Source organism: Sceloporus occidentalis, unplaced genomic scaffold (assembly GCF_023333645.1).
Source record: "Sceloporus occidentalis isolate IW3139 unplaced genomic scaffold, rSceOcc1.0.p SCAF_5, whole genome shotgun sequence".
NCBI lineage: Eukaryota > Metazoa > Chordata > Lepidosauria > Squamata > Phrynosomatidae > Sceloporus > Sceloporus occidentalis.
Window position 1 is genome coordinate 173,158,662 of NW_028316985.1, and position 12,879 is coordinate 173,171,540.

Below are 12,879 nucleotides of genomic sequence, written 5' to 3' on the forward strand. Positions count from 1 at the left end.
AATTTTGATGGGATCTGAAATGAACTGGGAAGTAAAAAGAGACAGAGTGAGGAGGGTTTGAGGTCCAGCAGAAGCAGCCTCAGAATGTGGCAGAGGATTTGTGTTGCCAAGGCAGGAAAGGGAGGTACAAGCTGGGGGGGGGGGGCTATTGGCGGGAAAGGAGATGGAGAGGAGGAGGAGGAGGAGGAGGAAAAGGAGGACGCAGCATGGGGAGGCAGTAGTGGAGAACTGCACTGTGTGTAAATGCCCAGGTTAATACTGAATAGTTTAGTTGAAATCAGTGCTGAGGAGGGGTGCCAGATCCTCTGCTTGCTTGCTAGTCCATCCACTTGCTCTTCCTTTCCTTTCCTTTCCTTTCTTTTCTTTTTTCTTTCTTGGGTGATTATCACACGAGACTTGGATGCAGCTATTTCTGATGGAATAGATGTGTGTTTAACCCTCAGTGATGGATCTTACTTTACTCCTCCATGGTTGGGCCTTAGGCTGCCCATATGCAGCCCATGCTTGTCCCGTAACTTTTCAAGAATGGTATTTTCTCGTTCTTGAAAAGCTACGGAATAAGCACGGGTTGCATACAGGCCTGACCACAGGAGAGTAAAGTAATATCCATCACTAAGGGTTAAACGCACATCTATCCCATCGGGGATAGTCGTGTCCAGACCCTGTGAGATAATTTCCTTGGTCTCCTCCCCTTTTGATGAAGAAGGCAAAAAGGGGGATGGAAACATTTCTGATAGGAGACTGGACTGGTCCCAGATGGAAAGGAGGGGAGGAAGAGAAAGAGAGTGAGAGAGAGAGAAGGGCAAAGCCTGGCTGGTTGTCTGTCTGTCAGCTCTGCTGTTGCTCATCTACTCAGCTACCTCCTTCCTGCAGTGGTGTGGCCACTTGACAGGCAATGCAAAGGTCCAGCCAGCCAGCTCCTGTCCTGTCATGTAGCAGCTCCTCTGCTCCTGTGAGCAACTTTCAAGCCTTTGTGGATCCCATATCCCAAGGGTCTGTGGACCACAGGTTAAGAACCACTGGACAGCCATGCCATCTTGTAGAATACTCTTTTCTGGTCTCCACACTTTCCTCCACTCCAAGACTGAGTTGGGATACTGTGGCTGGTGAACATCTTCAATGGTTTGTTTTGAAATTCTCCCCCCTCTGGGGATTTCCACCCTGTAAAGTTTTTGTACTTTAGAGTTATTCCAAGTCTGATAAAACCTATTTCTTTTGTGCGGATGGTATAATTTTGGCTACATAAAGATCCACGCTATGAGAACTGAGTTTGCTGCTAGTATATGTGATTGTCAGTAGAATGTTGGATCTGAGTAAAGTAAAATCAGGTGCTATGATTAGCTCTGCATTTTGAAGCAATGTCCCCTAAAGTGGTAAGACATATGATTCTCAGAACATGGACTTTGCTGACCTCTGCATTTTGCAAATTAGCTTGCTTTGTTTGGTGATTGATTACTGGAGGCTTCATTTGCATAGTCTTCATTTGCAAGTCTGATTGCTGAGACACAAAGCCCTCAAGCAGTCGGTTTTGCTGGAGGGAAAACATGCTATCACATCCTAGTTAGAAGCTCAGTGTCTCATGTAATTTGATCCTGAATCTAGCAGACAATTTCCAATCATACCTCATTAATTGGATGTGCCATAATTTGGCCCAGGTGACATCAGGAGTGGGACTTGCTTTTGCATGCTCCCTCCACTTCTCTTACATATGAGAAGAAGGGACTAAGGGCTCAGGATTTATTCAAAATCAGACATTTACATATATGAACTTCTTCCATGTTCATCAAGCAAGAGAAGGTGAAAAGGGAAGCAGCGGGACTGCATGAAATCCATTCCCATTTTCTCAAATTCCATTTGAGTCTTTGGTAGACTAAAAAGTGAAGCATTAACAGCATTTTATGTTCTTGCAAAGCTACCATCTCTCAATTTTCATCATAAAATTAGAATGATAGTGAATCACCTCAGTTAGTTGTTCTTAGGACAAGTGTGGTTTTATAAAACAAGATTTATGAAAAATAAAAATGCATGTATGTAAATGAAAATAAAGTGTGTTTAATTGACTCAGTTCAGTTGTTAGTTTAATCTAGAGTAGGCCCCTGAATTAATGGGAACTTGGTAAGGTGACACTTATGTAAGTTCCATTGCTTGGATAGGTTTACTGTTGTATGGACTAACAATTGATTTTGCTAGTGTACAGTATGTTGACAGCATAACCCATGATGTGGTCCAGTATTTGACAAAGAAGAAGCAAAGACTAACACTATCGTTTTTGTGGGTTTTTCAGGCTATGTGGCCATGTTCTATCTAGGACATGGCCACATAGCCCGAAAAACCCACAAAAAACTATGGATACCGGCCATGAAAGCCTTCGATTTCACAAAGACTAACACTCTTCTTTTTTCTGTTTTCACAGGTTTTAAACGAACAGCAGCAGCCTTCTTTATAATGATGCTTACCTTGACAATGGTATCCTTCACAGCTACTTCAATGGCACTTGCTATTGCCACAGGACAAAGTGTGGTGTCTGTGGCCAATCTACTCATTACCATTGCCTTTGTTTTCATGATTGTGAGTATTTTTGCTTGCCATTCCATTAGGATTGGTTGGTGGTGGTGGTGAGGATCTTAGCATTTATGACTTTTCTTGAGACAGGTGGAAAACTGAATTATGTGATTACTTGGATATGTAGCTTGCTGGCTCTGTACAGACCAGATGCCTACACATTTGAGGTAACATTCATGCAGGGACAAATGTCACTGCAAGGAAGACCTATCTCTGTTTTTCTACCAGATGGAAAGCTGTAGGCCATGGCAAGGAGAGCAGTGTAATATTTGTTATATGCAGTATCCATCGACACATCTAACATCATTTAGTAATGGGTTAGCCCATCAAGCTCTCATATTTCCACATATTATTAGCCAACTAGGGAGTGAACCATCATGTCCTAAAAACTTTCCATACTCCACACAGCAATGTTTGCAAATAATATCTTGTTTCACCTATATTTGGCAATAAAGTATATGCCACAGTCATGTTTTGATGGTTTTTCTGTGGTGATCAGGACTAGCAGCTCATTTTTTGTGTAAGTCAATTAGGCACACGAAAAACATATTTTGTGGCCAAATGTAATGTGGATGTAGCATGAGTTATTTATGTAACTCTTATATGAAAACAAACATGGTATATATTTCTTTTATTTTTCCAATGAGTGCAAAAAATGCATGTTTTGGAAGTAGCATGTCACATAAGACCAGCTCTGTTTTGTCTTTGATATAAGGTATTTGTGTGTTAAAGAAAAAGGACTGAGGCAAGAATGGACACAATTCAAATAGTCCTTATTGATATTCCTCTGATTAATGCTCGGATGGTCAGCTACCTGATTCTGGAGCTGTGCATATCCTTTATGGGACATGGAGTAATTTTGAGTTAAAAAAAATAATATTACAAGGGAGGGAAGTTTTGGTGGGGGCAGATGTGGCCCATAGGTCACACTTCCACACTTTGGTTTGATATCATTATAATAGGTGTATAATAGGTATATAATTATAATAGGTATATAAACATTCTCTGTGAATGTAGATAACCAATGATGGTTTTATCTGCAGATTTTTTCCGGGTTGTTGGTAAATCTCACCACTATCATGAATTGGCTTTCGTGGCTCAAGTACTTCAGCATTCCCCGATATGGCATGACAGTAAGTATTACACTATCTTGTACAGCATAATAAAATGTTCAGAAAGAAACATGTTTGTTTATAATGGAGTATTGGCCTAAAGTTACTAATCAAACTGGCTCAAACCTTTAGAGTGTATTGGCCCCATAATTTCACTTGGCTTCACAGACCTTTACAAGCTTCAGCCTCATTGTTCTGAACTTAATTGTAACCTAACTTTTATCCTAAACATGCTTGAGATTTAAACTATGGTAAGTGGTGACTATACAATGTGTGAGTGATGTGACTGGACACAGGTGGGGCTAAGAAAAAGCACACATGTCAAGAAGGATGTAAAATCAAAGAAAAGAAAAGGGTGACTATGGCCCCATACAGACAGGCCAATATAAAGCTGCTTCGGGTCACTTTGGAGGTATGCTGTTTCAATGATACATACGTACTAAGAGTCTGGAAGCTGCGCCAAAGCTGTGCTCTAGTCCTTACGACTGGATCATGGCTTCTGGACTCTTAGTACGCATGCATCATTTAAACAGCATACCTCCCAAGTGACCCAAAGCAGCTTTATTTTGGCCTGTCTGTATGGGGCCTGAGGAACATTAGCAGTGATGACAGCTTTTAACTTTACTGTGATAATTTTTATTGAATTTAACCCAGAAAAACTGACAAACATATACAAATGTCTTATTCACATCCTTCACAGCCCAATTCCTTATCACTGGAATCCTCTTCTTTGAGTACAGTGGTGAACGGCAAGAGCTTAAACCATCCTAGGGAAATCTAAAAGAAGTACTCTCTTGGTGCTCCTTTGAGGAAAGGGGCCAAAGAATCACTACTGCCATCATTTCCCCAGCCAGGGATTCAAGAGGGCCAGAAATGGCACTGCAGCAGAGAGTAGAGAGGATCAGTGTTTCTTTTGGGTTCTCCTGGGATGGACTAAGCTCTAGCCTTTAGTCACTCTACTCAGAGAGGAGGATGGTGTTTTTGAAAAGAGTTACTTTTCAAAAACATTTACATTGACCCATGGATAAGTCAACCCAGTTTTTGGGGTCAATTTTTAACTGAAATGTCTAAAGTTGTACATGAGTATGTACAGCAAGTTTCCAAGACCTGATTAAAGCAATAGGACATTCAACAGTCAAGCATGACTTAAAACTGATATCTATGCAAGTTTACTCAGAAGTAAGTCTGTCTATGTTCAGTGAGAGAAAGTGTAGACACAGTGTTGGCTTTAGTCACAGACAACCTGGTAGCCATAGTCATCAGGGCCCTCCTCCCTCTAGCCTGCCAGATGGTGTGGAGCTCCAGTGCCTATCGTCTGTAACTACTGACCATGCTGAATGGGTGATGGAATCCATCAACAGCTGGAAGTTCATACATTCCCTACTCAAAGTCTGCTGAGATATTCTTAGTTTTTGCTAACAAATTTGATAAATTTTCTGCAGTTCTTGCACTTGAAGCATAATCCTGAAGCATTAACAATGCTGGGAATAATAGTTGCCCTTAAAATTAAAACCTTTTAGAAACTGGGTGGGAATGCAACAAGAATTTTTGTATTGAATAACGTCACATCTACCTTTGTTCTTCACCACTCACAAAAAAGGTGCGATTTTTAAACAAAACATACCAAAAGCAAGAAGAGTTTTAAAAGAACACACATTACACAAGTGCTCATGGCGTTTCCTATTGTCTTAAGTGCTCTTTAAAATAGCTTTTTTCAACCTGGCTACACTCTTTGAGATGTATTGGATTACAAATTTTGTAACCCCAGCAAGTATGGCCACAGACTATGGCTGGGAATGATGGGAAGTGTAGTTCAAGCCATTTGTGGGAGGCAGGCTGGGGAAGGCTGCCTTGAAACAGTTGTAGGGTTACAAAGTGCTGAATGATAAGGACTTGAGGAAAGTTGTCCTGTGAACACCATAGTCTAGGTGAAGACTGAAGCAGGGACAACACTACAGGGCTCATTCTCTAACCCACATTAGTTAGAAGAAGAGAGTGATAGGAAACTATTCTCTTGTCTTTCTATTTAGAAAAATTGAATTTCAACAACTAAACTTAAGTTCTCTTAGGGCTTAACTACATATTACATTAATGGCATGATTAGCAGTGATACTATGGATTTTTTTAAAAAATTAAATACCAGACATGAATGGGGAGAGGAGTTCTTGCTACTAGCTGTGTCATGGGGTTTAAAACTTTCCTATTTGGCACCATCTGTAAGTAAAAACTGCCCTACCACGTGCAGCACATAGGATTTTAAGAACCCCACCCCCTCGCCATTGGTGCAAGACACCTCCCCAACAGCCAATTCAATTGTTAATCAAGTTATCATAATGTCTAGTTACTTTATTTTTATATGCCTTTTGTATCCAATTATTTTGTCCCTTATCTTTAAAGGCACTGCAGATTAATGAATTCGTTGGCCAAGATTTCTGCGGCTTAAGTGTCAATTTGACAAATCCTAACTGTACAGATGTTAGCACACTTCAGATGTAAGTATGGGGCTTTTTTATTTTAAACAATCTTACCCAGTACGTGGAAAGTATCCATAATCCCAGCAAGACAATCAGTCATGTTGGTCTGTGTTATTGGAGGCCTAATAAATCAAAAAGAAATGACTTGAAGGCACACAACAACAACAACAACAACAATAACAACAACATCCTGCACCACAAAGAACAAGATCACTTCAACATGTCTCAGGAAGCCTTTTATCCAAAACTAGAGTATGCACATGTGAAATGAAATAACCATTTCAGGTAAGCCTGGCATAAGTAAACAAAATAAGTGAGAGATGAATCTTCTTGAGACCACTTGAAGGCTTCTTCCAAAATGTATTTAGGAATTACTTTTTCCCCCCACTAGCTTCCATTTTTCTTAATATTTCTGTTATGGTGGTCAAAAAGGTATATGGTGTTTTTTAAAACATGCTGTGGATACTTGGTGAGGGAGGCTGATCTCCACTCTTCTCTCTGTTATGCTGTTCACATATCATAGAATCATAGAATCATAGAATCAGAGTTGGAAGAGACTGGTTGGCCATCCAGTCCAACCTCCTGCCATGCAGGAAATCTCAATCAAAGCATCCCCGAAAGATGGCTATCCAGTCTCTGTTTAAAGACCTCTAGGGAAAGAGACTCCACTACATTCTGAAGGAGTTTGTTCCACTGTCGAACAGCCCTTACTGTTAGGAAGTTCCTCCTAATGTTGAGGTGGAATCTCTTTTGCTGTAGCTTGCATCCATTGCTCTGGGTCCTAGTCTCTGGAGCAGCAGAAAACAACTTAGCTCCCTCCTCAATATGACATCCCTTCAAGTATTTAAACAAGGGCTATCATATGCCCAGTAAGGGATGCTGGAGGCAGCAGCTGTTTACTTTGCCTGTTGTAGGCACACAGGAATTTATCACACACACTTTTGACTCCGTTCTGCATGGGCAGAGGACACATGTGGCCACGTGAAAACCGATTTTATTGCTTGCTAAACTGTCGGCAAGGTGTCTCCGTGCCATCACTGACCCTAACCAGTCCCTGAGCCAGGCTGAGGCGCATGAATTTTGCTCAGCCAAAAAGCTTCCGGCTGAGCAAGAAAGCTTTCTGGCTGAGCAAAATTCATGCATCTCAGCCTGGCTCAGGGATGGGTTAGGGTTGGTGTACTGTACGTACTGTACATTAACTCTTATCAAAAAGTATTATCCTCCTCTCTGAGTAGAGTGGCTAAAGGCTAGAGTTTAGTCCATCCCAAGAGAACCCAAAAGAAGCACTGACCCTCTCTACTGTCTCTGCTGTGGTGCCATTTCTGGCCTTTTTGAATCCCTGGGTGGGGAAATGATGGCAGTAGTGATTCTTTGGCACTTTTCCTCAAAGGAGCACCAAGACAGTAAAAGGGCTCAGTACTTTTTTTAGATTCTCTTAGGATGGTTTAAGCTCTTGCTGACAGTTTAGCGTGTGATAAAATCTGTTTTCACTTGGCCACGCGTGTCCCCTGCCCGTGCCCAGAACGGAGACAAAACTGCGTGCAATAAACTTCACAGCTGCAGTAGATTTGGCTAGAGCAAAATCCCATTCTTTCTCAGCTCAAACTTTAATACATTGTTTACTGGGGACATGCTGCTTCAGTCTGACACTGAAAATCTATTTGCCCATTGCTCCCATTGCTAATGCTGCTAAAAATCTTCCATCTAGATAGAAGGCAAGAACATAAAGGTGTGTGTATGGGGGCTTGATAGGCATAAAAATACTTTGTAAAAGTGAGCTTTTTGGTAGAACCTTTGTTAACAGAGGTATACCTGTGAGAAATAACTTGAAGGCAGACAACAACAACAAAAAACAACAAACCTGTATAAGAAGCTGCAACATAGCAAGGCAACCTCTTAGGGGGTGTTCCCATTAGGTGAAACCCCGCGTTCTGAATCGAATCCAAGGAGTGGCGTTCCTATTAGGATCCGATTTAAACCTAGAACGGTTCTAGAGCAACCCGCAATCGTCTCCACTACAAATCGAATTGTAGAGCGGAATAAAATTTTGATTCGAGTTTTCCTCATTTAACGCGTGTTAAAAAAACACTAGGGTCCAACCTACAGTTTTCCATTGATTCGAGTTAGGAACCGGAGTATTTAAATAGGAACGACAGCCGTGGATTCGTGTTAGATGGATGGGAGGAGCGGAGTGCGATGGGGCTGTCCTTGGGGGAGTTGCCCTTTCTGTCCCCATCCGTCTGGCTGTCGCCATTTTTGCTTCCCTCACCCCTTTGTCCGCTGTGGTCTTTCAATAAGAGATAAGGATTATTTTTATTTTTTATTTTAATGGTTTACAGGCGCTTAATCTTTTCAGCGCTTTAAGTGCCTGAAGTCCCGGCTGCTCAAGGCTTCCCCCGGTGGATTGCAACCTCCCCTCTGTGTGGGGAGAGCCCATTTCTAACGGAGGAGAGGCAGGAAGGGAAGGCTCCTCTCAGAGGCATTCCCTGCCCGCTTGGACACTGATCTCACACAGGCAGGGAAAGGAAGGCTCCTTGCGAGGAGGCATCTGGTCTCACACAGGCAGGGAAGGGAAGGCTCCTCGCGAGGAGGCATCTGGTCTCACACAGGCAGGGAAGGGAAGGCTCCTCGCGAGGAGGCATCTGGTCTCACACAGGCAGGGAAGGGAAGGCTCCTCGCGAGGAGGCATCTGGTCTCACACAGGCAGGGAAGGGAAGGCTCCTCGCGAGGAGGCATCTGGTCTCACACAGGCAGGGAAGGGCTCTGATGAATGGGGGGGGGGGGGATAGAGCCTTTCTCCCTCCATTTCTCAAATGGAATCTGCCTTTTCCCCCAACCCTGGAAAGAGAATCTTTGGGAAGAGTGCTCCCTCCCTGCTTTTCCAGCAGCCTCCTTCATTATCTCTGTGCTCTCTGAAGGGATTTTCCCTGGCTGTCTTGGGAGAAAGAATGCTGCCCTCCAAAAGCTATCCCATAGTTCCTCTGGAAAGAGCTTCGCTTTTTGCCAGCAGCCTCCTTCATTATCTCTGTGCTCTCTGAAGGGATTTTCCCTGGCTGTCTTGGGAGAAAGGATGCTGCCCTCCAAAAGCTATCCCATAGTTCCTCTGGAAAGAGCTTCGCTTTTTGCCAGCAGCCTCCTTCATTATCTCTGTGCTCTCTGAAGGGATTTTCCCTGGCTGTCTTGGGAGAAAGGATGCTGCCCTCCAAAAGCTATCCCATAGTTCCTCTGGAAAGAGCTTCGCTTTTTGCCAGAAGCCTCTCCCATTGATCTCTGTGCTCTCTGAAGGGATTCTCCCTGGCTGTCAATGAAATGGAAACGATGCCAAAAGATAAATCGCTTCCAAATATTCCGGATTAACGTTACGTCATTCTGACGTACTATTGATTGACAGCTCCAAATAAGGTATGGAGGAGAAGAATCGCTTTATTTAAACACCGATTTCATGCCAAGTAGGAACGCTTGCAGGTAAATACATCGATTTAAATTGCCAGATGGGCACGATAAAAAAAGCGGTTCTGAAAGCGGGATAAGAACAGTGTTATTTTGAATCGATTTTATTAAAAACGTTGTATTTTAAATCGTTTCAAATCTTAAGTGGGAACACCCCGTTAGTCTATCAGTTTAGTATTATCTTCATCAGTCTTTTGCAACCTAGAGGCTTACAAATGTATTGGCCTACAACTTCCCATCTCCAGCCATCATGACCCATGGTGAGAACTGTAGTCTAACATGCCTGGAGGGCACTAGGCTGGCAGGGTTTCAGACAGGAATCTTTCCCAGCTGTACTTGAAGATGCCAGGATTTGAACTTGGGATCTTCTGTTTGCAAAGACAAATCTCTGCAAATGAATTGTGGCTCTCCATGTACGTAATGCAAAGAAAGGGCTTTCTGAGCTCTTTCTTCTGCTTCCTCTAAGCTGCAGAGTTGCTGGAATCTGCAAGGGATAATGATTATAGTACACAACAGACAGAGGATTCTCTAAACTTCTACCTTTCCTTCTTTGTAGGTGCACTGGAGATCAGTACCTCAAAAACCAAGGGATTGATGCAACTCCATGGGGTCTGTGGCAGAACCATGTTGCACTGGCATGCATGACTGTCATTTTCCTCATAATTGCATATTTGAAGTTGGTTTTTATGAAAAAGTTATCTTAAACATGTAGACAGGTCTGTGATCCAGACTTGCCTGGCGCGTCTTCAGTTGGCAAGCTGCAGTAGTCTTCCCCAACCTGGTTCACTTCAGACTGTTGGACTATAACTCCCATCATCCCCAGCCTACAGGAGAGTTAAAATATGCACATGGCACACCAAGTTGGTAGAAGACTGGGCTAAAAGATGGACTATTATATTGTCAACTGATTTCTTCTTGTTTTATTTCTTGAATGAACACATCATGAACATAATAACAGCACTACTGTACAAAAAAAATAGCCTTTATAGTTCTGATTTTCTCATTTGTTATACCGACATACCTATTACTGGCACATATTACTCCAAGCAATCAGAACTCTGGAAATCACTATTTGCTCTCAATAACTAGCATAAACCAATCTAGACTTTGCAAGCTTTATAGACCAAAGTAAGTGAGAGTTATATTTAATTCTCCTATTGAAATATGGGGGAAATCAAATACTTAAATCTAGGGCCCTTTCACATTACACAGTTACAGTAATAAGATTCCATTTTAACTGGCACGACAACATATGGAATCCTAAAATTTGCTATTTATGGAGGAGAATTATAGTTCTCAGTGAGAGAGTTGTAGTGCCTCATAAATCTACAAATCCCAGGGTTACATAGGATGGACCCATTGCCGTTAAAGTGCCATCATCATGCTACAGCTCTGTCATCTGAAAGAGCCCCTGGCTGGATATAATTTGTAAAAAAAAGTGCCTTTTGAGAAGCTTGTTTCACACTTTGAGAGGTGGTATTGGCATTGTCCCAAACAGCTACAGTTCTAGGAGCAAGAAACCTGTGGATGTTGAAAACTGATCCATTTTTTGTCATAGCATTGTACTACTACTTTGGAAAGCATTTTTGCAATGTTCAGAGAACTTGTTGCACAAATTTAGGTGTTCAGTAAATACAGTACATGGAGGAAGCAGGACTGTACTTGCTAGGGGCCTGTGCCCAGCATCATACCTTCTGCTCACTCCCTATCTTTGCGTCCATGTGTCTGGCATGATAAGGGAAAAGGAGAACCTGCAGGACTACAGCAACTTGGAGAATGGCTCCCCTTCTAGTTCAAAATCATAACTAACAAGTTGATATGTATGGATGGGGCTTTCTAAACATAGCATGTGTCTGCATCAGCGTCAAGTCATTTGAACATCCCTGTGTGATCAGCTAATGGTGTTAACCTATCAGCAAACATATACAATATAATAATAATGCGGCTAACTACATTCAATATAATAATGGGCATTTTTAATTCTTGTCTAACACAGAAGGCTGTTGGAGGGAATGATTGTATGTAAAGAATCAGGGGAGGGAATGAGCCATCATTTCATTTCTTCCACCCATGGCTTCACACTCCAATGTATTCCCACATATCAAATGAAGGCTGTTATTTCACTGCACCTTTGTATTTTATGCAGTATGTTATTCCCTACTCCACTATAGAAGCCAGTCAATAAATTAGCATATCTCAAGTTTAATTTTAAAAAATGTTTATGTTCCTCATATTATTGTCATTGAATGAAGAGTTTAGTATATACATTATAACCAAATAGTTGATGGATAGCTGCTTATTATACTTGATGTAAATAATCATCTTTTTTGAAATTCAATCAATTACAAACAGTATTATTAATTCTTCAGGGTTTTTTTTTTAATTTAAAGAACAAGAATGCCTTTCTATCATGTAGACTCTTTGTCCCATTTTGAGCCAAATATAGGATGATTAAGACTGTATTTCTACCTCCACTCCTATGTCTTAAACTTTGGCTGCATCTGCACTGCAGAAATAATCCAGTTTGACACCACTTTAACTGCCATGGCTCAGTGCTATAGAATTTTGAGAATTGTAGTTGGTTGTGGTGGAGCTCCCAGTTCCCAGAATTCCATAGCACTGAGCCATGGCAGTTAAAAGTGGTGTCAAACCAGATTATTTCTGCAGTATAGATGCAGCCTATGACCTCAAGATTTCAAACTCCACAGTTGGGCAATATCCTTTTTCGGACCAACCAATTTATCTGCAAATGGCAAACAATTTGGAGTTTTCCAGCACTCCTAGGGAGGAAAAAAACAGAATAGCTTATTTTGTGCCATTTTGATCAGTCATATACTGAATGCTCTGATCAAATTTTGGATTATATAGGGTTTTTTCTTCTTCTTCTGAATCAATGTAGCTACTTTTGCTTTTTCCATAAGACTTTAAGCCTGATGAAGGCAGATTATATCTGGGTTTTTAAAAAATGTTAAACACTTTGTTTCTGTAGTTATTTTGAAAATAATAAAATATCAAAATCTGTGAATGAACGTAACCTGTCACTTTCTATGCACATCATGTGCCACACAGAGAGCGAAGCCATTGCTATTGAGTAGAGCAGTTATGAGGAAATATTCTTAGCATACAAGATCTGTCCAGGGCTGGGAAAAGTTACTTTTTAGACTACAACTATTATAACCCTCCCCAAACACTGACCATGGCCTCATTCCCACTACATGATAAACTGGTTTACAAGCATATCTAAACCGGTTTCAATGGCCCTTGTTCACACTTGCACCGAT

At 41.6% G+C, this 12,879-nt stretch overlaps 1 protein-coding gene across 1 annotated transcript in view; it reads left to right on the forward strand.

The window, feature by feature from the left end:
• LOC149313154 (broad substrate specificity ATP-binding cassette transporter ABCG2-like) overlaps positions 1 to 12,602 on the forward strand; it is a 46,683-nt gene extending 34,081 nt beyond the window's left edge. Inside the window, exons 13-16 of the mRNA XM_089526142.1 lie at positions 2,414 to 2,568; positions 3,606 to 3,695; positions 6,072 to 6,166; positions 10,155 to 12,602. Coding sequence (XP_089382268.1) covers positions 2,414 to 2,568; positions 3,606 to 3,695; positions 6,072 to 6,166; positions 10,155 to 10,302 — 488 coding nt within the window. The 3' untranslated portion in view covers positions 10,303 to 12,602. The remainder of the gene's footprint in view (positions 1 to 2,413; positions 2,569 to 3,605; positions 3,696 to 6,071; positions 6,167 to 10,154) is intronic.
• The last annotated feature ends 277 nt before the right edge of the window (positions 12,603 to 12,879 follow it).